At 47.6% G+C, this 19,269-nt stretch overlaps 1 protein-coding gene across 2 annotated transcripts in view; it reads left to right on the plus strand.

Annotated features, from left to right (window-relative positions):
- LOC137543748 (cyclic nucleotide-binding domain-containing protein 2-like) overlaps positions 1–19,269 on the plus strand; it is a 326,577-nt gene that overhangs the window by 54,718 nt on the left and 252,590 nt on the right. For both annotated transcript variants that reach the window (XM_068264880.1, XM_068264881.1), the window contains exon 3: positions 6,197–6,264. In XM_068264880.1, the coding sequence (XP_068120981.1) occupies positions 6,197–6,264 (68 nt within the window). The remainder of the gene's footprint in view (positions 1–6,196; positions 6,265–19,269) is intronic.

Raw genomic sequence — 19,269 nt, forward strand, 5'->3', positions numbered from 1 at the left:
ATGGGCACTTTGGGGGAGGAGGGATTGGACAGCAAGACTGTGGCGACAGTCAAGCGTCCCATCCATGCATCAGCAGAGGAGTTTGGGGGGTCATCATCAGAGCAGGACATGTTTCAGGAGGGGCATGATGATGATGACCCGGTGACAGACAGAGACTGGGTGCCAACACATCCAGAGGATGTCGTCCTCAGCAGCTCTGAGGAGGAGGAGGAGGATGCGGTTGTGGGCCTTGCAAGGAGGCGCATCATTGCAAGCATTGGCAGCGTCCCACAGCCTGCTGGTGTCTCAGGCTCAGCAGCAGCAGCAGCAGCATCAGCCAGTACCACCACCAGCCGCACCCAAGACCCCCCCCCCCCCCCCAACCACCACAGGGAAACAGGCAGCAGCGCTTCCATGCCGTAGGGGGATGTTTTTGTCACCAATCTGGCGGTTTTTCACCATGCCCACAGTGTACAGCAAGTACGCCACTTGCAACCACTGTCAGCGGAAGTTGAGCAGAGGTGCAGACCCCTTGAAGTTCAGCACCAGCTCGCTGATCAACCACCTTTCTGCGAAACACTTCCACCAGCATGAGGAGTTCCAGAGGCTGAAGGCATCTGGTGCTGGCAGTGGCACCAATCCCATCACTGCACAGCCTTCAGCAGCAGCAGCAGCAACAGCAGCCACCCGCCCTCCTGCTCCTCCAGCAGCACCAGCAGGAGTGCGGAAACGCCCTGCTCCTCCCCCCTCTGCAACTCCTGCCGCCGACACTGAGGCCTGTTCTGGCAGCCAGTCCTCAGTGGCCTCCTCTGCTCCGTCTGCTGATTCCCGTGCCAGCAAAAAGGCACGCCAGAGCCTTTTGAGCGAGTCCTTCCAGGGGGTGGTTAGGGCTCTGCCTCCCAGCAGCCGTCGCGTGCGGCAGCTGAACGGCTTGCTGGCACGGGCCATGTGCTCCCAACTCCTGCCGTACACGCTCGTGCAGGAGGGGAGCGACATGCGGGCGCTGCTTGCTTGTGCAGCCCCAGACTGGCAGCTCCCCAGCAGACACTTCTTCGCCCGCAAGGCCATTCCTGCACTGCACCGCTTTGTGATGGCCAATGTGGAGCGAGGGCTGGAGCACGCGGTTGGTGAAAGGGTCCACGTCACCATGGACTCCTGGAGCAGCCGCTTCGGGACAGGCCGCTACCTGTCCTTCACTGTCCACTGGGTCAGCTTGGTGGAAGGGGGTGAGGATGGGAGAGCAGCAGCGGGCACAGCAGCAGCAGCAACACAGTGGGTGGTGCCACCCCGCAGGGTCAGGGGAACTGCAGCGGGTTCCTCCGATCCTCTGCCATCCTCCGCCACACCTGGCCAAACCCCCCGCCTCAGCAGCAGTGTGAAGGCCCGCCACTGCCAAGCGCTGCTGCACTTGGTCAGCCTTGGCAAGACCAAGCTGACGGCAGCCCACGTGTTGGCCAAACTCCAGGAGCAGGAGCGGATTTGGCTGACCCCCAGAGGCCTCAGAGTCGGAGAGGTGGTGTCCGACAATGGGGCCAATCTGGTTGCTGCCATAGACAGGGGAAACCTGACCCACATCCCCTGTCTTGCCCACGTGCTGAACCTGGTGGTGCAGAAGTTCCTGCGCACCTACCAGGGGATGGACGAGCTGCTGGAAACGGCAAGGAACGTTGTGCGTCACTTCCGGCGCTCGGCTGCAGCCTGTGCGAGCCTGGAAGACGTGCAAAAGGAGCTGGATCTGCCACGCCATCGGCTGATCATTGACGTTCCGACTCGCTGGAACTCCACCCTGGCGATGTTGGAGCGTCTGGTTGAACAGAAGCACGCTGTCAACCACTACCTTGCCCTGGCCACTGTTTCCGCAGCTCAGAGAAGGGACAAGACCAGCAACATCCCGTCCATCGTCCCCGATGATGACTGGAGGCACATGCAGCAGGTGTGCTTAGTGCTGGCTCCCTTCCTGCAGGCCACAAACATGGTGAGCAGGGACCATGCTATGGTCTGCGAGTGGGTGCCCCTGGTTTCTCTGCTGAACAGGGCACTCGATGCTTTGCTGGCACAGGGAGCGGCAGCCTTGGACCAGCAGGAGCGGCAAGCAGCTGCACAGTCCACCTCTGAGGGGGAGGAGGAGGAGGACTTGGTGGAGGTCCCTGACCTGGCTGCTGATGAGGGGGATCAGCGCAGTGCAGCTGAGTTGGTGCGGGGGTGGAGAGAGGATGAGGCAGCAGAGGAGGAGGATGAGGAGGACAGCACTGACGTCGATGTGCCAGCAGACGTGGCCCGCCTCTTCCCAATGGCAGCGCACATGCTGACGTGCCTGCGCAGGGACCCCAGGGTGATCCAGATGAAGCAGAGGGAGGACATCTGGATCAGCATGATGTTGGACCCACGCCTCAAGGGGAAGTTGAGCCAGTTCCTGCCGCCTGCAGGAGGAGACCCAGCGCAACAAATAAGGAGCTTGCAGCAGGCCCTTGTTGAGCGCTTGGAGGAAGCCTTCCCCCAGCCTTCCACCCCCACTGTCCAGCAGCCAGCACAGAGGCAGCAGCAGGTGCCTGCATCCAGCAGCAGCAAGCGCCCCACAGACCTGCAGTCTCTCAGCCACGAGCTCTACAGGACTGTAGAGGCTCCGGCAGCAGTGACTAGAGAGGAGATGCATGCAGCAGCATCCTCCTCCGGTCACAGCCAGCGCCTGACCCGCATGGTGGCTGACTACATGGGGTCCTACAGCGGGCTTGACAGCGATGCCCCTGTTGATCCCATGGAGTATTGGGTCAAGCGCATGGAGATCTGGAGCGAGCTGGCGCAGTACGCCCTGGAAGTGCTGTCCTGCCCCCCTTCCAGCGTGCTGTCCGAGCGCTGCTTCAGTGCAGCTGGTGGCGTGGTCACCGAGAAACGCTCACGTCTGTCTCACAAGTCTGTGGACAGACTGACGTTTCTCAAGATGAACCAGGCGTGGGTGGAAGGCGAGTTCCTGGCCCCTGTTGTCGGCGAGAGGGGGACATGAACTGGCTGCCGGAACTTAGTACCATCGTTAATGTGCCTTACCACCCTTTACCACCTCCTGGCTCCTGCTCACTAAGCCAGCCTGGTTCACTTTGACTATTACGTCGCCTGCAGCCACACATTTCACACCTACAGTGGGCTGCTGCTGTGTACTGCCCTTCTGCTGTCTGTCTGTGTTTCCCACTGCCAGGGTACACAGAATTACCGTCTGCTGCCACTCTGCCACCAGCTATTACGTCACAACAATAGCTGCTCACACTGCTCCTCCATTCCTCCTGCTGCTGCTGTCTGTCTGTGTTTCCCACTGCCAGGGTACACAGAATTACCTTCTGCTGCCACTCTGCCACCAGCTATTACGTCAAAACAATAGCTATATTGGTTGTAAAACCAAAACCAAAAAAAACCAATAAAAAAAAAAAAAGGTTTAATTTTTCTGAGGTGCCCGGGTTGAAAACTGTGTTGTCCCAGTTGTGTATTGGACACAATGTGGGCTGCACGACCGCTGTCTGGGACCTCCTGTTGTGTTTATTTACAGCCCTGGTATCACCGCTAGGTACCAGGGCTATTATGTCACGCTGCCTACCTGCTGCCACACTCACACTGCTCCTCCATTCCTCCTGCTGCTGCTGTCTGTCTGTGTTTCCCACTGCCAGGGTACACAGAATTACCGTCTGCTGCCACTCTGCCACCAGCTATTACGTCACAACAATAGCTGCTCACACTGCTCCTCCATTCCTCCTGCTGCTGCTGTCTGTCTGTGTTTCCCACTGCCAGGGTACACAGAATTACCTTCTGCTGCCACTCTGCCACCAGCTATTACGTCAAAACAATAGCTATATTGGTTGTAAAACCAAAACCAAAAAAAACCAATAAAAAAAAAAAAAGGTTTAATTTTTCTGAGGTGCCCGGGTTGAAAACTGTGTTGTCCCAGTTGTGTATTGGACACAATGTGGGCTGCACGACCGCTGTCTGGGACCTCCTGTTGTGTTTATTTACAGCCCTGGTATCACCGCTAGGTACCAGGGCTATTATGTCACGCTGCCTACCTGCTGCCACACTCACACTGCTCCTCCATTCCTCCTGCTGCTGCTGTCTGTCTGTGTTTCCCACTGCCAGGGTACACAGAATTACCGTCTGCTGCCACTCTGCCACCAGCTATTACGTCACAACAATAGCTGCTCACACTGCTCCTCCATTCCTCCTGCTGCTGCTGTCTGTCTGTGTTTCCCACTGCCAGGGTACACAGAATTACCTTCTGCTGCCACTCTGCCACCAGCTATTACGTCAAAACAATAGCTATATTGGTTGTAAAACCAAAACCAAAAAAAACCAATAAAAAAAAAAAAAGGTTTAATTTTTCTGAGGTGCCCGGGTTGAAAACTGTGTTGTCCCAGTTGTGTATTGGACACAATGTGGGCTGCACGACCGCTGTCTGGGACCTCCTGTTGTGTTTATTTACAGCCCTGGTATCACCGCTAGGTACCAGGGCTATTATGTCACGGCGAGCTGCCTGCCTCATTGACTGCCTGCTGCCACACACTCATCCTCCTCCTCCTGCTGCTGAATTTACCTCCTGCTGTCTTTGTGTTTCCACTGCCAGGGAGCACATACAATGGCGCTTCCAACATGCGTGCGCCCACCAGCTATTTGTTACGCTCAAAAATAGCTGCATTTCTTTAAAAAAAAATTTGAAAAGAGAAATACGTGAAGAAGAAGAAGAAGACGATATTGAAAAAGAAGGAGAAGGAGAAGATGAAGAAGAAGATGAAGAAGAAGATGAAGAAGAAGAAGATGAAGATGAAGAAGATGAAGATGAAGAAGAAGAAGAAGATGAAGAAGAAGAAGATGAAGAAGAAGATGAAGAAGATGAAGATGAAGAAGAAGAAGAAGATGATGAAGAAGATGAAGAAGAAGAAGAAGAAGATGAAGAAGAAGAAGATGAAGAAGAAGAAGATGAAGAAGAAGATGAAGAAGATGAAGAAGAAGATGAAGAAGATGAAGATGAAGAAGAAGAAGAAGATGATGAAGAAGATGAAGAAGAAGAAGAAGAAGATGAAGAAGATGAAGAAGAAGAAGAAGAAGATGAAGAAGAAGAAGAAGAAGATGAAGAAGATGAAGAAGATGAAGAAGATGAAGAAGAAGATGAAGATGAAGAAGATGAAGATGAAGAAGATGAAGATGAAGAAGATGAAGAAGATGAAGAAGAAGAAGAAGATGAAGAAGAAGAAGAAGAAGATGAAGAAGAAGATGAAGAAGATGAAGATGAAGAAGAAGAAGAAGATGATGAAGAAGAAGAAGAAGAAGAAGAAGAAGATCTAGAAGAAGATTAAGAAAGATAAAGAAGAAGAAGAACAAGTATATACAGTAACACTACACTACTGAACCAAATTAAGGACACAACTTCTCTTTCCACATTTTTTTTTAAAGGAACATCCCCACATAATCACTTGCTGTTGTTACTTGGAAAAAAAGATGTTTCTTGCATCATTCACCCTCAAAACAAGTGTTGGAAGCTATTTTGGGCCAATTCGAATAGTCAGCTCGAATAGTGAGCTCGAATACCGACTCGAATAGTGAGCTCGAAGTCCGAGGTCGAATCGAATAGTAAAAAATATTCGACTCGAATATTCGACTGACCTCGAATAATTTACTATTCGAATTCGACCAAATTCGAATTTTTAAAAGGGGTATTTGAGCACCACTAGCGTCAACTGAGGGATCGAATCCCAATCCCTGCAAAGGGACAGTCCTCATACGTGTTTATGACTAATTACTCTATCTGTATGTTTTTGGGATATAGTAGGAAACCAGAGTACCCAGAGGAAACCCATGCAAGCACAGGGAGAACTTACAGACTCCATGTACATGATGTCCTGACCCAAATTTGAACCAGGGAGTGGGACCCAGCACTGGATTAAAGCTGAGTTTTAACAAACACCTTCTGTTTTAGGAAGCAAAATGACACTGAGAGTTGCTTTTTAGTAGGAGGGGTGTTCGGTCTCTCTTAGTCCCATATAGTTTCCTAGTGGTTCTGGGTCACTCAAGCTGCTAGAGTATTCTCCTGTTTATATATTAACTTACCAGCCTGACTGCTATTAGAATTCTCATTGTTGGAATGACACATGGCCTTGCCGCCCCCCCCCCCCCCCCCCCCCCCCCAGCCTGTAATCCACCTGTTGGTAGTGACGATATGATAATCTCTTCTTCTCTCTTGCAGTACATCCAGAAGTTCCGCACAGCTGTTCTTGTGGTCCAGGTTATTCGCAACCTCATAAAAATTTATAGGTAAGAATTTCATCATCTCTGGGCCTTTCCAGACTGAATTAATTATTAGTTCCAGCAAATAAAATTATTATTATTGTAAATGATAGACATTACGCAGGTAATATTTAATGCAAAGAATAAATATCGGCCAGTATATTAGAAATCCAGGAAGGTGAGGGCTGTTCTGCGGGCGCTGGGCCTTGGTGCGGACGTGCCTTGTCAGTGCTGGAGATTGCAGCGTTTCACAGGAATTTAAACAGCATTTAAAGAACATTCCCTGTTCCCCCAAGACACGGTGTGATCTCCTTGAAACAGAAGGTATTCCAAGTTCAATTCCACCTGTACATGAAGCAACGCCTGCAACGCATCAGTCGAGAGCCTGCAATCGTTCCTTTGTGCCCTTGTAAGCCAGGTGTACTTCCACAACTGCTGGTTTATAGCACAACTATTGTTAGAGAGGCAGTGACATATAGTAGAATGCAGTAGTAAGGGCCCTTTTACACTTAAAGAGAAACTCCGACCAAGAATTGAACTTGGTATCAGTAGCTGATACTCCCTTTTACATGAGAAATCTATTCCTTTTCACAAACAGACCATCATGGGGCGCTGTATGGCTGATATTGTGGTGAAACCCCTCCCACAAGAAACAAGAAAAGTACGTACTCTTGGCAGTTTCCTGTCTGTGAACCTTGCTGTATTGTGGGAAAAAGTTGTTTACAGCTGTTTCCAACTGCCAAAAAAGCATGCAGCAGCTACATTACCTGCCAACAGTAAAAATGTCACCATGTAATAAATGTCAGAATGTAAATCAGGGATTTAAAAGATTTTACAATGGGCAAACACTGACTAAATTATTTATACATAATTATTGTAAAAATGAAGCACTTTTTTTATTACATTATTTTAACTGGAGTTCCTCTTTAAAGGACCACTATCGCGAAAATGGTAGGCAGTTAAAATCAGAACCGACAGGTTCTGGGCCAGTCTATCGCTTCATGGGGGATTCTCAGGGTTTTCTTTATTTTCAGCAGCATTTCCTCAACAGCAGTTTAACTGCCAAAATAGTAAGATATCACTCAGCCAGCCTCCCTGCTCACTCGCACACTATTTTGGCAGTTAGACTGTGCAACTGCTGTTCAGGAAATGCTGTTAAAAACATAGAAAACCCTGAGAATCCTCCCTGAGGAGATGGCCTGGCCCAAAACCTGTTGGTTCTGTCCGATTTTAACTGCCTACTTTTTTCGTGAAAGTGGTCCTTTAATCAGTTGCTCTCAGCTATTACTGAAAGAAAACGGTTTTTTAAAGTAATGCCCATGTTTTCCTATGGCATAGTTCCCACTATACGCGGTTTAACGGAAAGCTTTTTCCCAATGCACTGCTATGGAAAAAACGCGTACCAACGTGTACTAACGCACAGTTGCACACTAATGCATACCAACGCAATAAGTGTAAAGGGCCCTAATGCTGGGCATACACGGCTAGATAGTGTGCCAGTATTGAGCCAGCGGCTCGATGCCGGCGCGTCACCACTCGTCCGCGCCGGATCGATTCCCGCTCGTCCCCGCGGGCGCTTTCTAATCAGCGCTTTGTTTTTTTCTATTGTTCTGCGCACCGGTATCAAGTGCGGAATCGATCCGGCGGGCAATCGGACCTGTCGGAAATTATCAATGGAGCCATCAGCGGCTCGATTGATAAGAAGAAACGAGCCGTGTATGCCCAGAATTAGGATACCAAAGACAGTTTTTGCACCCCCCCCCCCCCCCCAGACAGTCCAGCTGTCACACAAAAAATGGGTGTGGCCACGCATCAGAATGTGGATGTTGCCATGGGTGGAGCCAAATGTAAACATGCTGTTTAGCTAGCCAGATGTGCCCCCTATAGATGGCCAGTTGTGCCCCCTATAGATGGCCAGATGTGCCCCCTATAGATGGCCAGATGTGCCCCCTATAGACAACCAAATGTGTTAACAGCAGAAGACTCACCTGCTCCAACGTTCCAGCGAAGACGTCATCTCTCCTCTACCGCACGCCCAGCGCCTTCTCCTTAGTAACAGCAAGGTCTCTTGTCACATGACACAGCTGTTACCAAGGAGGACGCTGGGTGCGCTGCAGTGGAGAGATGACGTCATTGCTGGAACGTTGGAGCCTTTGAGACTTCTGCTGTTATTAATTCTTCCACACTCCTCTGCAGAGGGAGGGGGAGAAGCAGGGGGAACTCACGCACGTGGGGGTTTGGCAGCGACACTAAGTGCCCTCACAATGCTGCGCAGAGGGGACCTATTCCCCCCATAGCTACGCCTCTGAATTTACCTGGTTTAGGATCAGAAACACTTCCTATATCTATGTATATTGCTGTCTATATAATGCCAGAGACCAGGCATTATTTTCAGCTGGCTGCTCCACCATCCATTCTGCTCCAATGACTCGGATATAAGCCAAAGGGGTAACTTTTCAGCACATTGTTTGTGCTGAAAAATTAAGCGTATATGCAAGCATATAAAGGTAGTCCCCTACCTAATGCAAAAATCGGTCCACTTCCCACAGATCTCCCATATATACTCGCCAGGGCAGTTTCTAGGCTAAATTTCACCCAGGGTGAGGGTGTAAAAATTGCCCCCCCCCCCCCCATGGAGCCAGGCATAGGTTAGCTACGTAGGTGCCTCCAGTATAGGCTAGCCTGTATAGTTGCCCCCAGTGTAGATTAGATAGGTAGTTGCCCTCAGTGTAGGTTAGATAGGTAGGTGCCTGCTTGATAGGTTATCTACGTAGGTGCCTCCAGTATAGGGTAGCCCGTATAGTTACCACCAGTGTGAGTTAGATAGGTAGGTGCCCCCAGTATAGTTTAGATAGGTAGGTGCCCGCAGTATAGGTTAGATAGGTAGGTTCCCACAGTATAGGTTAGATAGGTAGGTTCCCGCATAATAGGTTAGTTAGGTAGGTTCCCGCAGTATAGGTTAGTTAGGTAGGTTCCCGCAGTATAGGTTAGTTAGGTAGGTTCCCACAGTATAGGTTAGTTAGCTAGATACCCCGCAATATAGGTGTTAGGTAGTTTCCCGCAGTTTAGGTTAGTTAGGTATGGGCGCAGGAGCGGGGGGAGCGGACATAATAGTAATAACTCACCTGCTTCTGCCGAACCTGTGCTACTTCAATGTCCTTCCTTTCCTGACATCTATCTCATTAGTAACAACGCTTCCTGTGATGACATGCGGTACGTCATCACAGGGGGCGCTGTTACCAGGCGACGGACGCCGGGAGAGGAAAGATATTGAAACTGCGGGGGAATGGATGAAGAAGGTGAGTTATAACTATTATGTCCGTTCCCCCGCTCCAGCGCTCCCCCGCCTGCGCACAATAAAGTGCCCCGGGTGATTGCACGTATCGCACTCCCATAGAAACGGGGCTGATACTCACCTATGAGGAATCATACTTTTTAGGAGTGAGGATTCCCCCTCCAAGCAGACTACATAGCTCCTCCTCACAACACACCCCTCTGCATAATGAACAGACACCTTTGCCCACGTACCCCTGCCTGCTTCCTGCTTCCCTCTCCCACCTTGGTAATGGTACAAAATGGCCAGAGCCATAATCAGATGGCCAGAGTAGGAGGAGCTAAGCAAGCAAGAACAGTCATGCTCTTTCACCTCTATGATCTACTGTATTGACACATAACCGGAAAGTATTCTGCTGGCCACTTCCGGCTTCTTTGCAGTGTATTTGCAGCTTAAGCTCATAATAGAGGGTGGCAACTGTGCTTCTGATCTCCATCAATATTTGGTGTTTCTAAAGAGTACCTGTCACTATATGCACACTTGCTGCATAGATGCTATCTTCTGGTGGCAGAAAAGAAAATGTTAAAAATCAATAAAAAATTCCCTCCCCGCCCATACTGTGCACTGGATTTATACGCACACTATTAATACATGTATATGTACATGAAATGTGCTTATACTCACAGGCAAAATAAATACTTTAAAGTCATTTTAAGACCCTAATTTTAGGAGAAAGTTAAGCAGGGAGTTTTGTTAAAGTCTTATGGCTTTGCTTTCTCACCTTTTTTATTGGTATTTATTAACTAAGAACAGGCTCACATTTTAATCTCAGTGGTCAGTGTTTGTTGTTTCTGTAAGTTTATTTGAGTGTATTTTTAATGAAAATCTGAACTTAATAAATACTGAAGTAATGATCATGTGACTTGCTAAATTAAAGATTTTTTTTTAAACTAGGTGGTCTTTAATAAACTTTCAGTTCTAAGTGTGTTTTTTTTTTTGTTGCCGCAAAATAAAAATATTAAGTAATTCAGTGCTGTCCAACTTCGTGGGCATGGAGGGCCATTTTTTTTTCCAGACTACATGGTGGAGGGCCGGCCAACCCCCCCAAAGAAAAAATAAATCTATCAACTGTTTCCCCACAAAATGCAACCAGGTTGTCGGCAGATTTCCCCTCAAAATGCAACCAGATTGTCGACAGATTTCCCCTCAAAATGCAACCACATTGTTGGCAGATTTACCCTCAAAATGCAACCAGATTGTCGGCAGATTTCCCCTCAAAATACAACCAGATTGTCGGCAGATTTCCCCACAAAATGCAACCAGATTGCCGTCAGATTTCCCCACAAAATGCCAGATTGAAGAGCAGCACGGGAGGGGGGGGGGGGGGCAGTCTCCCCCCCCTTTGCCGCTGCCCCCTCCAGGCTAGAATGTGCAGCGGGCGGCAGCGTGCGGCCAAAAACTGTCTACTTACTATTTCCTGCATCCCGCTCTGCCTGCCGCTGCTCTGGTCTGGTCTTCTCTGCTGTCCAATCACGCTCTCAAAGGAAGCACAGTCAGTGAGAGCGTGATTGGACAGTACAGCAGAGAAGACCACATACCCCCCAACTTTTTGAGATGAGAAAAAGGGACACTTAAGCCACGCCCCTGCCACACCCCTGGTCACGCCCCACCACGGCCCTAGTCACGCATACCATAAAAATTTCATAAGAAAAATATGTTGTTTTATCATTCAGACCACACTGGTCCTTTCTATCCTGGTTCATTTTCCTTCATAGTAACATTTTAAAATTAGTAATATATCAATTTAAAGGATGGGAATAAAGTTTAGAGTCAATCAAACACATTTTTAGTATAGAAATATGTATATTTACATAGAAAGAGGGACAAAGTCCTGAAAGAGGGACAAATGAGAGGGGAAAAGGGACAGAGGGACAGGGCTTCCTAAAAAGGGACTGTCCCTCCGAAAAAGGGACAGTTGGGAGCTATGAGACCAGACCAGAGTAGTGGCATGCAGAGCTGGAACCAAGAAGTAGTAAGTTGATCGGTTCCCTGCTTGCTGCCGCTCTGGTCTGCCGCCCGCTGCACATTGTAGCTTGGAGGGGGAAGCGTGGAAGGGGGTGGCCCCAGGTGAGGGAGGGAGGGGAGACTGCCCCCCTCCCCGCTGCTCTGTGCCTGCCGCTGCTCCTCCTTCCTGCGCTGTGCACCCTCCTGCAGTGCTTGAGGCCCCCAGGGGCCACAAAAAGGGAGGCCTAACGGGCGAAATCCCAAGCTCCCGCCGGCCCTGTCCGAGCCTGGCTGGCAGGGAAATAAAGGGAAGAGGAGGAATATATTATAGATAAAAAGAACCCCTAAGTATGTGAGAACTCCAAACCATAACAGCAGAAAAAGTTTTGCAAGTTTTTAATGCAGAATTAGCATCTTTATCACTTAATACACTCAGACCAGTTGCTGTTGAAATTTGATTTTCATGGTGAAAATCTCGCTTTAAGGACCAAGGTAATTGAAATCGACGCCCTGTTTTGATGGTTACCTGGCTGGTCACCACCGCAGAGCGCATCCGCCGTTTTCGTCGCTCCCACCGATCTCGCCGCTGTCTCCCCGCCGTGTCCCGTCGCAGCTCACTTGCTCTGCCTGCCTCTATGACTGCAGAGCCATGTGAGACGGTCAGGAGCCAACGGGTATACGCAGCGATTCGTCGGTAATCCGTCGTCATTGTACCAGCGGTCTCTGGTCCTTAAGGGGGCGGAGACCGCTGGTACTTAAATGATTAAGGCTACGTACACAGTGTTGCGTTGTGGTGCGATATAAAGGCCGCATTATAGCATTAAAGTTTTCACTGTATTGCAACACCCAGAGACGGATTAAGATAAAATTTGCCCTAGACAAACAACAACTTTAGCCCCCCCCCCTTGCTTTTTTGGTAAGATTTGTTGAGGGCTAGCATAAACCAGGACCTTAGACACTTTCCAGGTCCTAGGCAACTGTCTAAGTTGCCTTGTGGATGATCTGGCTCTGGCAGCACCCTTGCGTTTACATTGCGGCCGCTGCGGTTTACCGCAAAACATACACATTAACAGTGACAGTGAAGCATACTTTTCATTGAATGCATGCTTCACCGTAAGCGAAACAATGCGCGCATAAGGTGCAGTGTGACTTTCCCATTCTGTTGCTTTTACAGGTAAAGCAACCCCCACTGTAAACGTAGCTTTAAACAAAAATGATCAAAACAAGACAGGACACTGAATACAGTTTTGCATTGTGAAACCCCTCATAAAAGCTATTAGCTGGACAACAGGTACAGCCACTTACTGTTTATAGTAGTTCATCACCTTCTAGAAAGATGGAACTTTACCTTTTGCACGTAATGAAATAACAATTATACACAGCAGCACTGTTCTGTGACTAAGGCTAGGTCCACACTGGGCTGTAAAAACAGAATCGCAATGCAGCAGAGGTGAAAAGTATGCTTCACTACAACTGTAAACATACACTTTATCTGGTACCACACAGCATGTCTCCCGCTATGCCCACCAGGGCTGGATTTCAGGAAAGGCCACACAGGCCCGGGCCTTGGACGGTTGCAGTCTCAGTGAACACCTATATTTAAAATAGGGGATGTTACATAAGAAAGAGGAGGCCGCAAATGGAGAGCAACACATGAAAAAGGAAAGCTGATGCCCAGTCGAGCTGTATGTGAAAGAGAGGAGCTGCACTACGAGGGCATTATACATGGAAGAGGGGGCTGCACATGGAAGTGGCGGGAGGGGCGCTGCTGCGCAATGAAGGGAAGCCACAAATTATTTGGCCTAAAAAAGGGGCAGAAAAAGTATAAATCCGGCCTTGATGCCGACAGACTTCACCGAACACAGCGAATGGCTGATGTGTGGCGCACGACGGGGGAGGCGGAGCAAGGGAGAGAACAATGCAGCCAGGTGGCATTTGGGTGAGAAGACCTGGCATAGAGACCCCCTTCCTTCTAGGCGACATGTCAGAGCAGCTGTACATACACTAGATTGTCAGAAGAGGAGGTCTTTAGAGGCAACCTCAGCTGAGTTTACTCTATTGACCTGTTTCTCCACTCATAATGGTGTCTAAGGTAACAGGCAAAAAGGGCGCTGGCTGAGCGTGGACGAAATGGGCGCCGCCACAGACTTTAATGCAATTATCGTGAATACGGCGAAAAAAGCAGAAAAAAGGGCACCCCAATAAATATCGTTAAGAACATTATAGTTTTTGAAGTATGTTATCGTTTTAGAGGCGTGCAATTGTGTCGTTTTTAGAATATTATTTGGTTTGTATGTACAAATTTTACGTTATTAAAGATATTATCGTTTTTATGTATAAAGGAGTGTTTCTGCAGAGGGAGTAGTTAGGGTTGAGCACCACCAGGGGGAGTGGTTAGGGTTAGGCACCACTGGGGGAGTTAGAGTTAGGCTCCGCTGGAGGGGGGGTTGTTAGGGTTTGGTGCCACCAGGGGGGTTGTTAGGGTTAGGCGCCACCAAGGGAGTGGTTAGAGGGCGTGGGCCACTAGAGATAAGTGACAGTCCTAAATCAGTCTCAAAAGCACTGATGTTTTTGAGAGTGATTTTGCCACTAAACACTAAGCACTTTCTGGATTTCAGGGAATGCAATTTTGGACTCCTGAATGAAATCGCTCCGAAAATCTTGCAGGCACAGCAATGGCAATTTTGTCAAATCACAACCGCTCCTGTGATATCACGCCACATTAGCCAAGCACTTTTGGAATCGCCGGTGATCCTACAATGCTCAAGTTGTGGCTGTAAAAGATTTCTATTGGGCCCCCGGTCTTCCAGTTATTTCCTGTCATGTGACACATATTTATACTCTTGACCGGTTTGGGACCACCGATAGTTAAAATTATGCAGCACTTAAATCGCTCACTTCTATAGACAGTGGAGTTGTGTGCCAGGAGCTGTTTTCATTGGCTCCCGACCTCCTGATCACTGTGAGCCAATCGCAGTGATCAGAAAGTGAAAGAGAGGGATTGTTAGCCATAAAATCAAATTCCATTTACCTCCTGCTCTGTGTTTAATATGCAATCTGCAACGTTACCCAGCATTGCAAGAATCCCAATCTAGTCAGAAAAGTTTCTGCTGGAACAAAATATTCTCTCAGTAAGACTGGCTCTATTTGGTACACGGCTGATGAGAAGGAAGCTTGTCTCCTCCCCTCCCACATTACCACTCCTCACTGATTGGCTGAGGGCAGTGCAGTGTGACACAAGGCTGAAATCTGATCTATGCTGTGCTCACATGTTTACAAAGCAAGCTACCGGTAGCTATGACAGCAGATTCTAGGAGAAAAAAAGTAAGGGAGGACATTACATCAGTATTGGCTTCAGTCAGAGGGAATCCAAAATGACAAATGCCTGAAACAGAATTCTCTTTATTTGCTATATAAAATTCACTGAAATCAAAACATGGACAGTACAATACATGTGTTATGTGAGTAGAGCAAGTAGTCATCTACTTATATATGTTTTTTTTTACTGGCAAAGTATGGCTGACCCTCCTATTTTAAAGCACAAAGAAGGTAAGAGGCGCCCAGGAGTGTATAAAACTAAATTAAAAATTAATACAAGAGAAAAGAGGGGAGTTGGCTTACCTCAATAATGACGCCTTTTGAAACCCTTTGACACTTTATTTGCCCCGATGAAGTGGGCAGAAATCCACGAAACAGGTTGCATGTGCTTTTAAAAAATTCAATATATTTGTATAAATGAATTTGTCGTTATTGAGGTAGGCTACCTCCCACCTTTTCTCTTTCATTTGTTTTATACTCTACTGGGCACCTGTTACCCCTTACCTGACTGCTGGGCGACCATCATCTCTCTCCCTGCTTACCCGAGAGGCAGGCCCAGATTTACCGCACAGGAGCCTAAAGGTACAGATATCTTGGCACCTTAGACTTCACCCTCTATGAATCTACAAACCCCCAAACTGCACCGCAAGTGTTCTGGCTGTCCCAGCTGTCACTTCTCCCTTACTTCCCTTGCCCATCATAGGTACCTACAGGTGCCCTTTAGTATTCGGCAGCCAGAAGTACCCTCAATATTTAGTAGCTAGAGGTGCCGCCAAGTAGAGATGGCCCAAACCTCCGACTTCCGCAAAATTTCGGTTCGCGCAAACCCAGAGGTTGATGGATTGAAACCATCCTCTGCTAGGCATGCTTTCATTTTTTTTGCACCTTGCTTTATCGCATGGGCAAAACAGTTTCCATAGCCCTGTAAGAGAAAGTGTAATAAGGGCCCGCCGTAACATAGATATTACAGTAACTAATGTATGTGAGGTTGCTTTTGACATCCTACAAATCCCTAAGCAAGCTCATATATCTCTTGGGTATATCACAATGGTACATGCTAGGCTGGCTTCAGCATGTAGTGTTGGTGGTATAGTGGTGAGCATAGCTGCCTTGAAAGCAGTTGACCTGGGTTCGATTCATCGCCAATGTATGTGCGGTTGCTTTTGACATCCTACAAATCCCTAAGCAAGCTCATTTTTCTCTTGGGTATATCACAATGGTACATGCTAGGCTGGCTTCAGCATGTAGTGTTGGTGGTATAGTGGTGAGCATAGCTGCCTTCAAAGCAGTTGACCTGGGTTTGATTCCCGGCCAATGTATGTAAGCTGGCTTTTGACATCCTACAAATCCCTGGAAGACAAGACAGGAGGAGGAGGAGGAGGGTGCATGGGAAAAAAAAAGCACAACAACAAGATTAGCTCTCAAAAGAGCTGTTGTGAGGTGCTATTTTAGGAATAAGAATCAGCCAGGAGCAAGCTAACAAGCTTACAAGAGCCTATCTAATCTTTCCCTATGAGAGTCTGCCAGCAGCTTTCCCTTCACTAATTACTACAGGGACACGAACGACTATAATGGCCAGCGCTGCCCGCCTTATTTAATGGGTGGGGTGGCTCCAGGAGATAGTGTAGCCTGATTGGCTACAACGGGCCTGCTGACTGTGATGTAGAGGGTAAAAGTTGACCCTAATGGTGCACTATGGGTGCAAACCGAACTTCCGGGAAAGTTCGCATTTGCATGAGATCGCGAACCACCCAAAGTTCACCGGCGAACCGTTCAGGCCATCTCTACCGCCAAGTAGGTAGCTAGAGGAACCTCAGTATTAGGTAGCTCGAGGTCAATGGATTGCAGAGAGCAAGGTCTATTACTAAAATTATTAGATGCAGACACTCTCATCAAAACTCTGCATAGGAAAGGATGCACTTGGGGGTTGAGAGAGCCGCATTTCAAACATCAGGTGCCTCTAGGCATGTGCCTACAGTGCCTAATGACTCAGCTATAATTCCTGAGCAAAGCCAGACTGAGTGCTCAGTCGGGGATTTTATCAGGGCTGATATTAATCAGGCTGAGCAGTGAAGGATGAAACAGAGAGCAGGGTAGGTGTTTTCTCTAATGTTCCCACTGAAATATATGGTATAATACATGAGGGTGCTTCGTCTCTGGTTCACGTTAAAGGAACCAGAGGCTTTGGTCCGAAATGAGTTAAAGGGGACTTTCTGGGTATACTCTTTAGAAAAAGCGTCAGCGCCAGATAAGCATGTCAAATAAATAAAATAGTCGCCCGGTGGCGGTACTGAAAGTTAATCTGCGCAGAGGTTTTACAAGAGCTGAGATATACGCATCAGAATGCTCCATTCCCAGATAGCAGCGTGTTTGTTTAGTCTTGGAATTAATTTCTGCATATTACATTCCGTGGAGTGAAAACACATGGATTTACCGAGCGGATTATTGGTGCATTGTTCCGCCTCCTCTCTCTATAAAACGTTGGTGGAACCAGGAAAATCAGAAGCTCGAAGCTGCTTCTGAAGTTAAACAAAACAATTACGGTTATCGTAGAGAAAGCTTTTTCAATATTTATGTACGGGATTTTTTATTTAAAGTGGGAAACATAGAGAAATCCACACTGTATGTATTTAGAGAGTTTAGCCCGTCTAATTCCCTCCTCATCTGTGACAAATCACAACTGTAATTTGATCCTTTAGCTGTGTCAGCTGGCTGCCTCGGCAGAGCAGCTAATTTGCAAAAACAGGATGTTAACCCTATGAGTATTTCCATGAAAGCAGGAAGTAGAAAAACTGCAGATTTATTGTGAGAGTTCTGTAAGCTGTAACAAACAAATCATTTTCTTTAAAGAGGGAACCACAAAATCATATTCCATTTTCCCACTGCTCTGTGTTTAATATGCAAAATGCAACCTTACCCTGCATTGCAAGCATTCCAATCTATTCAGAAATGTTTCTGCTGTAATAAATCTTATCTCAGTCAGCCTGGCTCTATTTTTGCCATTGCCAATGAGACGGAAGCTTGTCATCACTCCTCCCACATGCATGCTCCTCCTTGACTGGCTGAGGGCAGTTCAGGGCTGAGGGCAGGAAAAAAAATGAAGGGAGGAAATGGCATCAGGATTGGCTTCAGTAAGAGGGAATCAAGATGGCAAATGGCAGGAACTGAATTTTCTTTATCTATATATATATATAAAATCGGTTGTATGTGTGCTATTCATTTAAATGGGAAAATGTAAACTGCAGCCATTCTTAGACTATTAATCGCAGGGTTCTCAAACTTGCCACAGTTGGTCACTGGGTGAATACGATTACGATTCAAGAAAATGGGTGGAGCCTACAACAGCCAATCAAAATTCACCTATTGATTTTCAAGGGGAATATTTAAACTGCTGCCATTCTTACACGTTTAATGGCAGAGGCTTCAAACCTGCTACAGTCGGTCATTGGGTGACTGGGGTCCAAATTCACTAAAGGGGCGGGGCCACATACAGCCAATCAGATTTCCTTAGTGGATAAACTGCTTCCATTCACACATTTTTGATGCCAGGAACCTGAAAGCTCACAAACTTGGTCATTGAGTGACTGTGTGTCAAGGTCACAAAAAGTGGGCGGAGCCAAAAAAAAAACTTTTATTGGGAAAATATAAACTGCAGCCATTTTTACACCTTTAATGGCAGGGTTCTCAAACTTTGCACAGTTGGTCACTGGGTGACTGAGATTAAGATTTTGGAAGGTGGGTGGAGCTTACAACAGCCAATAAAAATTCACCTTTTGATTTTCAAAGGGAATATTTCATCTGCTACCATTCTCTTATAGTGTGAAAAGCAGATTCCTCAAACCTGGTACAGTTGGTCGCTGGGTGACTGGGGTCCAAATTCGGAAAGGGGGCAGAGCCACAAAGAGACAGATTTGTTTATTTTTCAATGGGAATATACAAAGTATTGATACCAAGGACCCCAAAGCCGATAAACTTGATAACTGAGTGACTGTATGTCAAGGTTAGAAAAAGTGGGCGGTGCCAGCAACTACATTTTTAACATGGCAGGGTTCCCAAACTTTACACAATTGACCACTGGGTGACTGGGATGAATATTCAGAAATGTGGGTGGAGCCTACAACAGCCAATTAAAATGTACCTATTTATTTTCAAGGGGAATATTCCCATTGCTACCATTCTCACACTGTTAGTGGCAGAGGCCTCAAACCTGATACAGTCAGTCATTGAGTGCCTAGGGTCCAAATTCACTAAAGGGGTGGAGCCACAAACAGCCAATCAGATTTGTTAGATTGATTTCAGCCATTCTGTTATTGGCAGGGTTCTCAAACGTGACACAGTTGGCCACTGGGTGACTGGGACTAATATTCAGAAAAGTGGGTGGAGCCTACAGCAGCCAATCAAAATTCACCTTTTGATTTTCAAGGGGAATATTTACA

This window comes from Hyperolius riggenbachi, chromosome 2 (genome assembly GCF_040937935.1).
Source record: "Hyperolius riggenbachi isolate aHypRig1 chromosome 2, aHypRig1.pri, whole genome shotgun sequence".
Classification (NCBI taxonomy): domain Eukaryota; kingdom Metazoa; phylum Chordata; class Amphibia; order Anura; family Hyperoliidae; genus Hyperolius; species Hyperolius riggenbachi.